Below are 15,822 nucleotides of genomic sequence, written 5' to 3'. Positions count from 1 at the left end.
ATCGCCGGGGAACCCTGGTAACAAAAAGACTACGCTACCCGGCCGTTGAACGTGTCATTTGACTTATTCTGTCGCGCACAATCGCACAATTGCGTTTCCTTGAAAATGATGTCACTTTACAATAGGATTTTTTCGCTTTGTTCGCGTCACAATTATTAAGATAATAGAATAAGTTTTACATATGAATACGTTTTCATTTGTTTAATCAAATTACAAATACAAATGTAATTTATGTACGGTATATACGGTTATTTATATATTGAAAATATATATAATTTTGTGTTTCTCTAATGAAAGATATTAAATCTCAAATTTGGTAAATTTATTAAAAATTACAAAATTAGTAGAGTTAAGTACGCACATGTAAGTGTAGAATTTTTATAAGTGAATTTTTGAGTGTCTCCTTTAGAAAAAAAACTTGTTGGTATCACGTCTTATATTTTCTTTTTATTTATATTTGTAAGATACGCATATTTAATATTCTTGATGTGGACGTACTATATTTCTTATAATATTAGAGCGCATCAATCTTCGTCATAAATATCCCAAGCCCAAGAATAATAATTTCGTTATATATATATATATATATGTATAAAACTCATACCATTATCTTAATGATACAAAAATTATAGTTGAGCAACAGTGCAACATCATAAACGCGAATGTATTTAGCTTCGCGTATCATGAATATTCTTGAAACGAGATAACGAGAAGAAAATAACACGAGAGATACGGGGATAGAATGCTGCGTAATCGACGCGGGAGTTCGCATTGCCATTTGCGAGCGGGAATTCCCTTAATGAGAACGGCGAGACATGTTGGTAGTAGCAGCTGCCGTCGCGCGACAAATTGAAAGATACACTTGTATAAACAAAGACACGGTAAAGTCCCGTGAGAGGTTATCGCGTACGTTGCACGTCTCATAAAAGCACGAGACTTCTCCGACATTGGCACAGAAGCCCATTGTCACTGAGACGGTAAACAATCACTGGATCTCTCAGTCATCACTAGTCAGAATGAAGTTGCACGCTCTAGTTCTAACATTATGTGTTGTTGTTGGATACGCAATCGCTGAAACAGAGGAAAACAGCCAATGGCCCACTTCATTTGTGAGTATACGTAATGAATTAAATAATTTATTAAATCCGACAATACTAGTACTCCAGACATTCTTAATCCGGTAGAAATGAAAAACAAAAAATTACGATTCGGCAACATACTGTCGCAACAGATAAAAAATAAAATTTTAATTTCACGAATATAATTTTTAGTCGGGGCCATATCGGTTTCGTCGCGATTCCCAAAAAAATTCGATAAACATCCAAGCGACTCGGCCTGAGAACGGCCCGACTCGTCAACCTACTTTGGATCTCAACTTTAATCGTAACCTCGCGAATAACGACCGCACCAGGGCAGACGTTTTCGGGGGAGTAAGTAAAGTACCTGGACAACGAGCGCAGCCGCACCTCGGTATCCAGGTTGAAAGAGACATCGGCAAAAACGGTTTTATCAGAGGTTCTGGCCAACTTCAGCCGCGTCCTGGAAGTCACCGTTTCTCCCCGTCGTTCGGTATAACTGGTGGCTTTCGATTCAGAAGAGAAGCCAACCCCCAACGAAATTCGATAAGCTTCCAAGGTGCTCAGCCTATGAGCGGTCCGAATCGTCAACCTTCGTGGGATCTCAACTTTAATCGTAACATCGCGAATAACGACCGCACCAGGGCAGACGTTTTCGGGGGAGTAAGTAAAGTACCCGGACAACGAGCACAACCGCACGTTGGTATTCAGGCTGAGAGGAATTTCGGTAAGAACGGTTTCATCCAAGGTTCCGGCCAACTTCAACCGGGCCGCGGAGGTCGCGGTGTCTCTCCGTCGTTCGGCATAAACGGTGGCTTCCGGTTCAGAAGGGAAGCCAACCCCCAAAGAAATTCGATAAGCTTCCATGGTACTCAGCCTATGAGCGGTCCGAATCGTCAACCTTCGTGGGATCTCAATTTTAATCGCAACATCGCGAATAACGACCGTAGCAGGGCAGACGTTTTCGGCGGAGTGAGTAAAATACCTGGACAACGAGCACAACCGCACGTTGGTATCCAGGCTGAAAGGAATTTCGGTAAGAACGGCTTCATCAGCGGTTCCGGCCAGCTTCAACCGGGTCGCGGAGGTCGCGGTGTCTCCCCGTCGTTCGGTATAACCGGTGGCTTCCGCTTCAGGAGAGAGACCGAACCCCAGCTCGCTCAGGCAAACTTTGACAACAACGGTGTTATCAGAGATTCTGACCAGCTTTGGCCAGCTCCGAGAGGACACGAGGTCTATCCTTAAATTACTATAAGCGGTAGCTTTTGACTCTGGCTAGGACTCAAAATCGAGGAAATGGATGAAGTCGGTGGCAAGAGCTGTAAAATTTAGACTGTCTTGTTTTGTTATGTACCAACGAAAATGACGAATTGATGTCGTTGAACGAAATTATTGTCTGGGAGGCTTTATATATGTATGTAGTTAGATATATTTCCAATTAAAACACTTTTTTATTTATTCCTGTAAATATTTATAGTAGTTTTACTAAAAGCGCAAGTATAATTAAGCAGAATTTGTAAGCAATAAAAAATACCAGAAAAATATTTTTCCGCACATATATTGTACTTCAGTCACCCATTATTAGCGTTAATTTATCGCGACTTGCGTGACTTGTCATATACCTGGTGTGACGTTCGAATTTAAACTCGTGCTGAAAATCGTATCAGGTGTACCTGAAGACTATAGGCTGTAGGTCGGTCGGTCGGTCTGTGTCGCGTGAAAATGCGATTTCCACGAGAACAACATTTCTGCAGGAATTCCTCCCTGAAGACGCCATCTTCTGCCCCTTTCCTTTCCCTCCCTCCCACCCACATTTTCTCTCTCTCTCTCTCTCGCTTTCTCTCCCCCCTCCCCCCCCTCTCTCTCTCTCTCTCTCTCTGTCTCTCTCTTTCTATCTTTCTCCCTCTTGCCCTTTCGCCGCGGCAAATTAAGCTTCCCAAAACACCGCGAAACTGTTAATTAAGACTCATTATGTTCGCTACAGGGGATGGTTGCCTGGGATGGAAGGTGGCCGAAGCGGAGGATGAAGACCACGAAGGAGCCGTAGGTGGGGAAGGGAGCGGTGGGGGTAGGCGGGGGTGGTTTAACCCGAGTACGAACTTCTTAATACCGCAGCTGCAGTCGGGTTCATTGTGGGATCAATACGTGGGAGATCCGTGGTAGTGGCAAGCCAAGTGCGATTGGCCCTGACGATCGGGCACGGCGATTGGCCGGCGCCGGCACTGCCAGGAGGCGGATCCTGCTACAAACCTGTCGTCAGGGTGGCGGAAAAGGGGAAGAGGATATGCGTCGCCGCTTGTAAACAGAGACGGGAATGGCTTAGAAAAAGACAGCGACAAGGCACTAGGGAGAGAGGGTGACACACGGTATCGTGTCTGGGGGTTCAGTCTGTGTTCACCCATGAGAGACACACCACCAGCGGCGATACGCTCCGCTCACGTCGCGAGGGTGGCTCGTTTCGCTCGCCAACTGGTCATCCTCGTTCACGAGGACCGCCTGTCTTGCGTGTTGTGTGCAATCGCGTGCGTCGTGATTGGACGGCTCCCGCTGGAGAAGACCTTTCCAAGAATAGACTTGTCTAAAGAATCAGTGGGACGCAAACGATGACACGAGTTATGTGTGCCGTCTTGGACAGCTAGTGGGTTCGCGAGATGAAGTGTCGTGGACGATGACAGCGACTCTTCTCATTAGCTAGGTGGAAGTGTCGATCAAATGTCCCCAAGTAGCTGCAAAAGGGATCAGCAAACTGCAGAGGATTCCACCTTGTGGGCAATTTGCAGCTGTTGTGAACAATTGGATATTGTTGAAGCAAGTCGTGGAATTGATTGTGTGCCCCGTCGCAAGTGGTTTTACAAGACGACAGTGCAGTGTTGAAAAGTCAGTGGTCAATTGAGAAATCCAAAAAGAGGAGAATCCTCGGGAAGAGAAATTCCGGAAGCAAAACATTCGATAAACACACGTACACGCTCTCCGACAGTAGTCCGATAGTAGGAAGGAAAGTCCTAAATGGTTCCGTTTATCTTATCGCTCGTAAAGTTCTTCGTGAGTTGAAGAGATATGACGTCACTCGATATACTCAGCTGATGACGGTAACCTGAATCCTTTTGGATTCACGCAACGTACTCGCCGTGAAAGGAGAAACGAGGAAGAGGAGCGATCGGCTCGTATATTTCTTGCGTCGCGCGTCTCGGCTATCTGGAAGAATTTATCCGTGCGTGATCCGTCATGCTTCAGTGATCTCGAGAAATACTGGTACTGCTATTGCCTATCTGTGCTGAGATATATCGCAAGTGGCTGGACTTACACCCAGGCAAGATTATCAAGAATACCTCGTGATCATTCAGCGAGCGTCCAATTTTCCACAATTACGCGCGCGCGTCTCTCAGATTTGTGTGTGCAAACACAGAGTCATTGACACGACGGTTGCAACACGACGGTGGACCGACAGATCGAACGTTTGTCGACCCCCCTCCCCCCCCCCTCCCACCGCCACATCGCTCCTGTATATAGACTTAAACCGCCGAGGGACTCTGGAATCTCGGACAATTTTGAATATTTAAATCGACCGCGTTGCATAATTCAAAGCGATACGGGAGAAACTAAGGAAGCGGTAAAACTCTGCTTCGCAGTGATACACGCCGCTCAACTCCCAACTCGTGGCAACACTGAATACCGTTAATCGCGGCCGATAACTTAATGTGTCCGATAAGTTAACGGATACAACTGAGTTAACCTGAGATATTTGTCAGGCATCGCGATTGTGCACCGCGACTCTGAGTCAGCGAAGAAGGTCTCTCTCTCTCTCTCTCTCGTCGATAAAACTCCACAATAGCAACACGTCGAAGCAGAGCCTGCAATGTGCCGCGGCACGAAGCATCGTCCTTAGTGTCGAATTGTACGACGACGAATCTAGTGAAAGCTGAATGCTCTCGGATATTTGAACCGACCGCGGCGCGCCATTGACGGAGGTGAATAAGCCAAAGGGTGGTGTTCGAAAGGGTGGTGCGACGTTCGGGTACGCAAGTCTGCAGGCCAGCTCTGGGGTGCCGGGCCCGGGCGGGGTGATGAGCTGCTCCGATGTGATGTATCAATATTATCCTTACCTCTACCAGACCCACCGGCCACCGCCGCCGCACCCGACTCACCCTCATGCGGCCCCGCACAGCCACCCCCACGCCAATCCGCACGCGGCCCATCACAGTCCAGCCAGGCCGGCGCCCTTTCAACCCTTCCCGGCAGCCACGGCGACGCATCAGTATGACAGGGTGAGTTTGATTTTTCTCGATTCTGAATTACTCCCGAAAGTCAAAAGTTGATTTTCCGAGTCGACTTCGGAAAGGGGAACAAAGGGGAACCCTTTGGATCTTTGGAAACCTTTCTCTCCTCGCCGTAGAGATTTCAATGAGCTTTTATCACTCGCGTCTGATGATCCCCTGAAATTTAATCTCTGGAAGTAATGAATAATGTCGATTACAAGTGATGCTGATGGTACAGAGTTATATTGTTTTCACTCGTGAGGACAATTCTAATTACGTGCGTTACGTTACGTACGATACGAGACACGTGTAAGAGACCCGTCGCTAATAGTAAAAGTGGAAAACCGTCGAAGATATACTAATAGGATACGTCTGGTCGCCCACGTTTCTAGAGTGGTCCATCGGCACATTTTTATAACCTCGTTCTCGGGACTTGTCGCCGCGGTACTTGAGTCGTCCGAAGCAATTAAAAACAGACCTGCGCGTCGTCCGCGGTCATTAAGCTCGGCGTGTTCGGTAAAACGACTGCGCGAACGTTTATAACAAGTTCCGCTTGTATCCTACAGCGACTGTTCCCGCTTTTACGGCAAACGAATACTCTTTACTGCGGTATAAATTAATCGGCCAGAATTATATTACCCCGCCAAAAATGTAGTCCTTCATTCGGCTTATCGTCGGTTGAACGATACAATGATGAACCCGTGTAGCTTGTGGAAATAATGGGGAATGTTTGCCTCTCTGAAAAAATGCATGGACGTGTGCTCAACTGGAAAAATTTTCTTCGTATTCTTCTTTCGGGTACGAGTGAATTTCTGTATAACGAGTTTCTCGAGTCCTTCGAATTATTCAATTCTCGAATCTTTCCATTTGTATCTGCGGATTTAATCCGACAGCGACCTTTCCGAGAAGTTGAAGAATACCGTCGACGGACCATTTTACTCTCGGCACCTGCGTATCCTGAAATAGTATCGCAACGGCAAGGAAGAAATTTTCGCGAGTAGCGCGAGGGAATCGCCTGTGTATCATTTTAATTTGTCTGCTGGGAGGTCAGGCGTGTTCCTGCCCTCGGCGAGCACCCATCCGTGCACTGTGGGGTGTCGAGCGCTGTGTTTTGCCGTCTTTCCCGACTCGGTGGGAAAGCAATGTTCCTTTTTCTCAGCACCAGCCTCGCTTAGATAATATTAAATCATTTGTAACTAGTGATGTGTGCCGAGGATATTCTCAGAAAACAAAAGCATTTTGAGAACGATGATATTCCGAGAGAAGAGAGAGAGAGAGAGAGAGAGAGAGAGAGAGAGAGAGAGAGAGAGATACTATACTCAAGAGAGAAAATTTCAAGCAATTCCGTTTCTCTGGGAGAAAAATATTCCGCTATAAATAAAGACTCAATTCGTAATATTCAAATCATCATCTAGAGTCGAAAAATCGTAAATGAGTTGGAGATTTGAGATTATAGTTTGATGAAACGAAACTTTTTCAGTATTTAGCCGTGACGATTTATCTAATCAACCGAGTACGTAAACAAAAGCGAATATTGAAGAATTTTCCCGCGTTCGAACGTAATTGACCACACTGTTGACCACCTTGACAATATCTATTACTGAGTAACGTTCTGTTACTTAATTCGTGTACACACTCTCAATATTTCGGCTAGATCCTCGCTTTTTGCATCGTCGCATCCCAGCCGGAATCTCCCGATTCGAAATTGACCGGAGCTCGCGATTAATCAAATAAGTGCGCTCGTCTTTTCTTTTCTTCTCGCAAGACATATCGCAAGCCACGAGCGTCGTTGGTCCATTTATCTATCAATCTCCCGGCGACATAGTAGAAACACACACCGGACGTTCTCTCCGCTCTTCTCTTTCCGTCCCGTCCTCCGTGGCGATCGCGAGATAACATCCGGCAAAAGCGTTAAGCCCGCGCGATACGAGCGAAACGGCAAAGGAGAGAAGGAAAGCCGATCCGGACAGTCGGACAGGTTCTCTCCGCGAGCGGACTCCCTCCGAGGGAAGAAGAGGGTCCCGGCTCATATCCTCTCGGGGCCCGGGTAGTTCACGCGACCGCGGCGACACGAATTTACTTTTATTTAAACCTCCTCTCCTTCCTTTTATTTAGAGCCCGAGGAGCCGGGAGGAGCGCCGCGCTTATTTTGTTCCTTTGCCGGCCTCCGCGCTCTCTCTCTCTCTCTCTCTCTCTCTCTCTCTCTCTCTCTCTCTCTCTCTCTCTCTCTCTCTCTCTCTCTCTCTCTCTCTCTCTCTCTCTCTCTCTCTCTCTCTCTCTCTCTCTCTCTCTCTCTCTCTCTGTCCCCGCTCCGGCCTCTGAATTAATAGCCGCGCTAGTGTTTTTCGCAGTGTGTCGGTCGCGGTGCGTGTGTGCCGTGTGTGCGTATGCGTGTACACGCGCGTGTGCAAAGGCGCGTACCGACGTGACACGCGTTAAAAATGCGCGCCGTTTTCTCACGACGACGACGACGACGACGACGACGACGACGACGACGACGCACCGAAACCGCCGTGCTTTATCGCTCCCGCTCGCTGCACGCTCGAGTAAGCGAGTTTAACGTTCGAGACTCGCGGCTGCACTCGCGAAGAATGATGCACGGATGGTACCAGGACGAAGCTGCGACGCGACGATCCCTCCGATCCGCGGCCATTGCGAGCCCGGCTGCGAGTCTCTCGGGTCGTAGCATCTCGACGGAAGTTAATCGAACACGAACAAGATTTCATTATGGAGGAGGGGAGGGGAGGGGAGGGGGGGGAAGGGGATTCCTCGTGCACGCCGGTGGCTCCATTTGTTCGAGTGAAAAATTCAATTGGATATAATTGGATAATGTTCGCGAGCGATATGAATGACGCGCATCGGGGATAATAACTTGAGGAAGAAATTCGGGAGGGCAGGGAGAATCCGACGCGCACGATTGTTGAAACGGAGAAAGCGCGAGTCCGCGCGAAGGGAGGGACAGGTGCTGGTCTCGCAGGAGAAGCCCGCGCAAGAACCTGGCTATCCTTCATTAGCACTCTCGTTACGCGGCTGCCGTTTCTTTTACGCACAGCTAACGCAACGCGCGCGCACACACACACACACACACACACACACACACACGTATACGCATGCACGCACCATGGTGCGCTCTCGCAGCCTTGCACCATCGCCACGTTATGTCACATAGTTTGCGCTAGATAGTCGGTTCATGAAAAAAAAATAGGACCGATAAACGCGAGCATAAAAGTATGTCCCTGTCGTGCGTATTGTCGTGCGTGATGAGACACCACGCACCACGAGCAATCGCGAGAGTTGACGCTCGACAAGTTTAGAAAGTGTTAAATGTCCGAGGGGAAAAGAGAGACCTTCTCTCGCGAAGCGAGACCTCTTTCGCTATATTATCTCCGCGAGATTGACAAATTATGAAAGAAAAGTCGGAATTCGTGGGGGGGGTTTGTGACCCAAGATCCAGAATCCAGCATCCGAGGAACTTACACACGGTCCAAGGAGGCTGCGATTCAAGAGATTCGGGATCCGGGGAATCTAGAGACCGAGGCTATTAGAATTCGAAACGTGTAGAATCTAGGGCGCTTAGACGCGCGGAGGACCTCGAATTCGTGTAATTCGGAGGCCGAGGTATCGACTGGCGGCCGCCGCCGGCCGGGCCAGCTCGGCCCAGCGGTCCAACGCTCGAAACCGAAACAACGTTGTCAAGTATCGCGTTAATCGAGTCCAACCTATAATTATCCGGCTCCCCCCCCCCGCCCCTCTTCGGGATCGTCCTCTCGGCGAATGATAATAAGCCACCGGGCGCCTCCTTCACGAAACTGGCGGACAAGCGTGACAGTGTAACCGGCAGCAAACAAGAACTAGAGGTAAGAGAAAAGGAGAGCGAAAGAAGCGTCATTGGCCGGGAGAGAGCAGGAGGAGAAGGTGGAGAAAGAGAGAGAGAGAGAGAGAGAGAGAGAGAGAGGGAGGAAGAAAGAGTAGTCGTAAAAGCGCATTTTTCTCGGGTATCTGGCCGATTAATGAACCGATGTCGTCGCCAGGACCACCCCGAAGGATGCGCGTACGGGACGCGCATCCCTCGCGATAGACCGACAGCAGTCCAGGACTATAATACCTATCCTATAACCAGCTCCTGTCCGTCCTCCTAGCAGCAGGTCTCAAACGGACCGCGTCTTTACCTGACCAAGTTTTACGATCGTCGCGTCGAGGTGGCGATGTGTCCTCGTGTTATCGTCCTGGCGGGATCTGGCCTGGCTAAAGCAGGCTCCTGCCCCATGGCTCTTTTTATTATATTTCTCTTTCCTCCTCCTCCCCCTCCCCCTCCTCCTCCTCCTCCTCCTCCTCCGCCTCCTGCTTCTTTTTCCTCCGTGCTGATGCTGTTGTTGGTTCCTCTTCGCGGCTAAGAAACACAGGGCGGCCGGAGTATTACTTTGCAATCCGCGCGACCGATGCGTTCGTAAATTTGACTTAGGCGCGATACTTGTTCGGGAGGAAGAGCACCGACGGTAAAGAAAGAGAGAGAGAGAGAGAGAGAGAGAGGGGCGGAGGGGGGGGGAATTATTTAACCTTCACGACGGCTGACAGAGCAGTTAGGCCCGAGGGCTTGTTATTTAATTCAATAGGACGGCTGGTAAAAAATCGTGCAAGCGACGGACATCGTTACGATTATAGAGACGCTTCGTCGAGGTCGTCCGAAATTTCTCTGGAAATCTTCCCGGACTCTGCTCGGTATTGAACTTTGGCGACGTTGTGCCGCATCCGTCCAATTTGACTGGTTCTCGCCCCGTTACTTCCTCCTATAAGTCAATTATTTACGAAGCTATCGACGACGACGGTCGACTTGCTTTCCACTTGCTCGGACTGTCAATATGTCGTCAATCTTCCGCGGTGTCGACACGCTGAGTTTCGAGCTCTGGCATTCCCGTCGCGTCGTATTAGGAGAGATCGACTACCGGCTGTAATTTGTTGTTCTCGCTTCGCCGGAATAAATTTCCAGCGGGACTAGTTTCTCGGGCGAGCGCGCTCGCGCGGTTCTGGCCGCGCCGGTTCTGCCCTGCGCAGTTCGCCCTTTCGCCTCCGTCTTTGCATTCCACCATGAAATCGCTGTCGCAAACGCTTACGTACAACCTGTCGCGGAAAATCGCCGCAGAATGCGACGCGATTTCTAAAACCGCGGAACGATCAGCCGGCAGCCGTGGAACTCGACCTGTCGTCGTCGTCGATCGGCGAAGTCGGGTGCGGCAGGTGGCCTGCCGGTATCGGTCGGAATCCCGTGAAATGATGATGATAAGTCGAGTGTATGCGCATCTCGCATCGGACGACGAGCGACAATCGCGCGGCGCGCTTATTAACCGAGGAGAAAGAACGACGCGCGAGCGTCGTCAGGGCTGACGGATCGCGTTGGAAAGAACAGTCCGGCGGTAATTTAGATCGTTACGGAGACTCGTCGTTTTACAGACTTTGCCAAGCTCGTACATACGTTGAATTATTGATGAGTCCATCGATCGAGGATTATAACGAGACCTTGACGTATCGAGGTCGAGGTCTCAAGTCTGAGACTGGGCCCGTACGTTAGCGCGAGGTTATGCCAAAAATTCCACCAATTTAGACTGGAATCTCCTCGCTCTCGTCTTTCGTATCCTCTTCCCGTCTGCCTTTATTTCCTCGCGATTCACGGCTGATTCACCGTACGGACTCCGGACACCGTTCGGCTCGCCGCCAAGGCGCTTCCTCGACGACCTGCCGCGACCATCTCACGCGCGCGCGCGCGCGCGCGTTTCCTCGGGCCCCGTGTGTGTTTCGGGGCCTTACGCCATTGCGCGCGAGCCACGCAGAAAATTCGCCCGTAAAGCTCGCGGGAACGACCGCGCGCTCGCCGCTAAAAGAACGAAGAAGCGAAGAGAGAGAGATAGAGAGAGAGAGAGAGAGACAGAGAGAGAGAGACAGAGAGAGAGAGAGAGAGAGAGAGAGTGAGAGAGAGAGAGAGAGAGAGAGAGCGGTACATTTAAACGCTCCCCACGGTATATCGAGAGTTCCCAGAGAGGCACGCAAGACCTACGCTACGTCTTTACTTAACCCCTTGACCACGATGAACAACATTTTTCCGACGCGGCCGACCGTAGGGAGTCCCCCTTCCGTTTCCACTCCCGCCGTGTGCTCGTGTGCTTCGCTTCCGACATTTGCCGCGCGGAACGGTCACGCGAGTACCCGGTGTCTGTCTGGTCTACCTGGTGCCTGGCTCCTCGGCTCGGCGCGGCACAGCGGTTCCGATATCTCGCGTACCACGGCGCCCGGGTGCTTGGAGAAGGAAAAACGAATTAATTACGATCAATCCGCGCGCGCTCGCGCGCGTCGTAAAAGCAAGCGAACGAGCAGGCGGCCAGGCCGACCGGCCGGCTGACCCTGTCGAAGTCGAGAAGGCGCTCTTGCTATACCGGTATGAGCTATGGTCGCCGTCTTCGCCGTGCTCGGCCAAGCAGGGAGCATCAACATCGCCCATGCCAGCCGCGCCGAGCGTCGGCGAAACCTGCCCTCTCCCCCCCCCCCTCCCTCTTCTTCTCGTGTTTTCTTATTGTACCAGCTGCGAAAATTAATAGGACACACTGATGCGACATCAGTGATGCTCCGTCGCGATGCGAAAAAACGCATTTTTCGGGTCGCCGCGATGGCCGCGCTTAGCTGCCATTTAGCTTGTAGGCGAATGCACCGATGCGTGAAGCACGCTTGAACGTTTCGGGATCGTGATGGGCGGACTCGGATCTGTTGACGTGTAGAGTTTTAGGTGTACTCGAGGTGTTCGCAGACCTCGACAGATCGGATCGAAGTATCCGATCTATCGAGGTAAGAGATACGCGCGAGATAGCAGAGAGCGCATATTACGTTGCGAAATTTTTCGCAAGAAGTATCGTCACGGACGGAACGGCGTCTGACTTTTCCTCGACGCACGCCAATGTACGCGAGGTAAGGAGGAAAGAAAAAATTGGAAATAAAAGACGCACACACGGGACGGTAATATCGACGCTCGCCATGACGATGATACTTCAGACCGGTACAGCGACGGCGACGTCCTCGACCGCGCGGTAGGATCAAACGGTGCGGTACGGATAGAAAGAGGAGCCGTAAGTAGGGGTGTGCGAGGTCTCGATAAATTCAGGATCTGGAAGTCCGAGTCGCTGACTTTTTTATCGCCACTTAAAAACGGGAAAACCTGACGTTTCTGCCGCGGCGAACTTTCACAGTCACGGCGAACACGACCGACGACCGTGCATTGCGCAACATATAGACGTGTCGTTTCATCCTTGGAGGATATTTCGCTCTCCTTCGCATATATCTCTCTTTCTGCAAATGTCACCGTAGCGACGCGGACCTTTAAAGCAGGTTCTCTTTAACGAGCGGAATTGAATGCTGATCTTGGTTTCAGAAGATTCATTCGCCTTTCGGCGGGTCGTCTAATTTTCAGTCAAACGAGCCGCGCGTGTGTCCGAAAATGCCGGATGGCTTGCCGCAGCCGCAGCCGCAGCCGCGAACGTTATCGAGCGTTATCCCTCGCGGCAACAGCGGTCAGTGTCGCAGCCGCGCAGCGGCACTGGCCGCTAAAAAGGGACGCGCAAAACTTTCACCGAATCGCCGCGAAATCGAGGTGAACTCGCCTTACCGGTTTAAACGAAAAAATTAATACGTGACCCGACGGCAGCGGCGGTGGAGATCGGCGCCCGCGTGGCTCAGATAAAACGGCGTCCCGGTAGATCGAGAATCGGCCACGGGTGCCGTAAAGGTAAAGACAACACCACGGTGGACAATCCGTTGCTCATCGAGCAAAAAGCCATCGCGGCTGCTCGCCTGCTGAGACCTGATCCGACTGGCCAAACTGCCGGAATCACGAATCTGTCGTAACCGATCGCACGGATATTACTCGTTTTGTCCAAACTGATCGACGCTCTTTCGCTCCGGTGTGCCTTGAGGGGGGAGGCGGGCACTTGGACGCTTGGAAAAGATTTTCAAACAATCAAACCCGTAATCAATCGTCTTGCGAAGACGATGAAATTGTGTAAAGAGGAAAATACAGCACAGTACTCGCGACATCAATATATCGCGCGCTTTATCGTGAATAAAAAATTCCGACTAACAAACAATCGTTCGTCGAATCGTTCGCGGTATCGCTGTAACAAGAGAGAGAGAGAGAGAGAGAGAGAGAGAGAGTGAATCGCGGTAGCGTTCCAAAGTTATCGATGAAAACAAGCCAAGCCTCGACGAGGAGGAGAGACGAACAGGAGGCAGGCGGAAGGAGGGAAGCAGGGTGGCAGGGAGGAGGAAGTGTCGCGGAAGCGGCAGCCGCTTCTTTTGTGCCGTCAGAGTGTGTCCTCCTCGTCAGAAAGAAGTCCGCGGATGCGCGTTTCTGCTCGAGGCGGTTGCATTGAATTGCAGATTCGCGCGGACAGATGGACACGTCCACGGTCGAACTCGCGGTCGCTCGTTGCGACAGCAAAAAACATTCAGAGACCCTGGAAATCTTTCGATCTCGCGTCTCGTATATATATATATATATATATCCCCGTAACCTCGATTCCACGACTCCTCTCGCATCCTCTTCTAGGATCCGCGGATACCTAGAATGAGGAAAAGAAGTCCCCGCGAAAGAGAACGCGAGATTGCATCGGTGAGAAAGAAAGAGAGCGAGAGCGAGAGCGAGAGCGAACACATCTCGCGGAGATGATCCTCCGTGCCTTGAAGATCTCACGGCCGGCTGAACTTCATCTCTCTCCGACGATCTCTCTAGCCGCGAACGATCATCCCGATTCTTCGATTCCCGTGCTCGTCTAGTAGTCTCGTGTCGCAGAGGCGCGAAAGAACCCTCGCGGGATATATCGGGGTATCTCAGCCCGGAGAAATCCCGCCGGCGCAGCGCGGCGCGGCGCGGCGCGACGGGGCGGATCGGCGGCGATCGAATCTTTTGGAGGGAAAAAATCCCGCGTCAGCTATCAACCCGCTCGTCGTTAGTCACGTGCGTCGCGCGGCTCGGCCATTTGTCTTTGTTCACTTTGCGCGCACCCGGTGTCCGAGAAAATGCCCGCGCGTCTATTTGTTACGAAGCCGAAGCCACAAATCACGAGCCGCGCGTTGCCACCCCGTGTGCATCCTCGTCGCCGAACTCTCGCGCGCGCGCGCGCGCGTTCGTGACTACTCAAGTATATTTAAACGCAATTACGACAAGCGGGCCGCCCGGTAATCCCGGCGAAGCGTGCACCATCGCGAGATTAACTGCTACGAACACCAACGGCAAGTCAGAAGTCTGGAATCCAGGCTGCCGCGGAACAGCGAGCAATATCCCCAAGCGTTATTATAACTCGCGCGGGGACTCTTGATGAACACGCGTCGCCTTGATGAAACGCGCGCCTTTCTCGCAGTTGGGGGATTGCGCGCGACGATGACATCAGCGTGGCTAGGTGTCTACTAATTCGAGAGATCTGTCCGAGCACCCGTGAGAAACCGAGAGATTTGAGTGAGAAAACCTGCCTGCCAGCCATGCTGCTAGAAGTTTAATTAGTGATAGTCTTATCATAGTCTGCAAAAGGAGCGCGAATTAAATATTAAATTCGCACGAAACGGTAGTCGCGGGAAACACGAGAGCGTATAAAAATGGAGTCGGAGGCTCCTCGGGATCCAGGAACCATCTCTCAGGGTAGCACCCGCGAGGGTGAAAACGCGCGCGGGGTTCACGGCGGGTCCGAAAGTCCTAGCGCCTCGAGGTCGCTCGAACGTCAGACAATCGTCAGGTCGCGACATTCGTCGCGCGCGACGAAACGACCGACGTTTATTTACGACTTTGGCCGTCTTGACGGCGACGGTTCCGAGCGGGATAGCGATTAGCGCGGCCACGTGAGTTAAAGGGGATAAACGCGGTTAATTCCTCATCTCTATCGGAAGAAACGAGCCGCGGGTATGCGCGGTAAGTGGCGAATTAATAAACGCCGTCGAGTCTCGACTCGACTCTCTCGTTGCGGCGCGGCGCGGCTCGACTCTGCGCGGGAGAGAGGCCGCGCGCGATCTGAGCCTCCGACTTGGTCGCCGAGTACGAGAACTCGGACTTCTGCGGTAGCCGGCGATAAGGCCTCCATTACTGAAATACCGGCTGTTTAACCCCGCGGAACTCTCTCTTGCCGCCCCTCTCGGGATTTCTCCCTTTTACTTCTCTCGATGCCGCCTGCCTCGCGAGTTGTCTATTTTCGCTCGCCGACGCGATTCAGCGGCTCTCCTCTCTCTCTCTCTCTCTCTCTCTCTCTCTCTCTCTCTTTGCCGGACAATTCCGTTAACAGAATGCTAATGGAACGCGATTGCACTAACCCTTCGCATTTGGGACACTAATATGCGGCGCGTCAGCGAGGAAGGCGAGAAGGAGCTCCCTTAAAGAGCTCGAAATCGACTCTCGCCCTTCGGCTTCGGCTGGAAGCGCCGTTTCAACTCGACGGATAACCATGCGCCTCGTAGAAGCCCACGACGGT

The 15,822-nt window shown here is 51.3% G+C and overlaps 2 protein-coding genes across 4 annotated transcripts in view; both read left to right on the top strand.

Moving 5' to 3' along the window:
• Positions 1 to 921: 921 nt before the first annotated feature.
• On the top strand, positions 922 to 2,620 carry LOC105187458 (circumsporozoite protein). The gene is made up of 2 exons (XM_011148269.2): positions 922 to 1,109; positions 1,272 to 2,620. The coding sequence occupies exons 1-2, from the start codon at positions 1,017 to 1,019 to the stop codon at positions 2,319 to 2,321; spliced, it is 1,143 nt and encodes a 380-aa protein (XP_011146571.2). The 5' UTR covers positions 922 to 1,016; the 3' UTR covers positions 2,322 to 2,620.
• Positions 2,621 to 3,415: 795 nt separating this feature from the next.
• The window catches only part of vg (transcription factor vestigial), a 49,549-nt gene continuing 37,142 nt past the window's right edge, over positions 3,416 to 15,822 (top strand). For 2 of the 3 annotated variants that reach the window (XM_025304839.1, XM_011148268.2), the window contains exon 1: positions 5,141 to 5,341. In XM_025304839.1, the coding sequence (XP_025160624.1) occupies positions 5,141 to 5,341 (201 nt within the window). Of the gene's footprint in view, positions 5,342 to 15,822 lie in introns of all 3 variants that reach the window. The other variant, XM_011148267.2, reaches the window with a different exon arrangement.

Source organism: Harpegnathos saltator, unplaced genomic scaffold (assembly GCF_003227715.2).
Source record: "Harpegnathos saltator strain DR-91 unplaced genomic scaffold, Hsal_v8.6 scaffold650, whole genome shotgun sequence".
In the NCBI taxonomy this organism is placed as follows: Eukaryota; Metazoa; Arthropoda; class Insecta; order Hymenoptera; family Formicidae; genus Harpegnathos; species Harpegnathos saltator.
The sequence above is the reverse complement of the archived record's forward strand: the minus strand, read 5'-3'. Positions and strand labels throughout refer to the sequence as shown.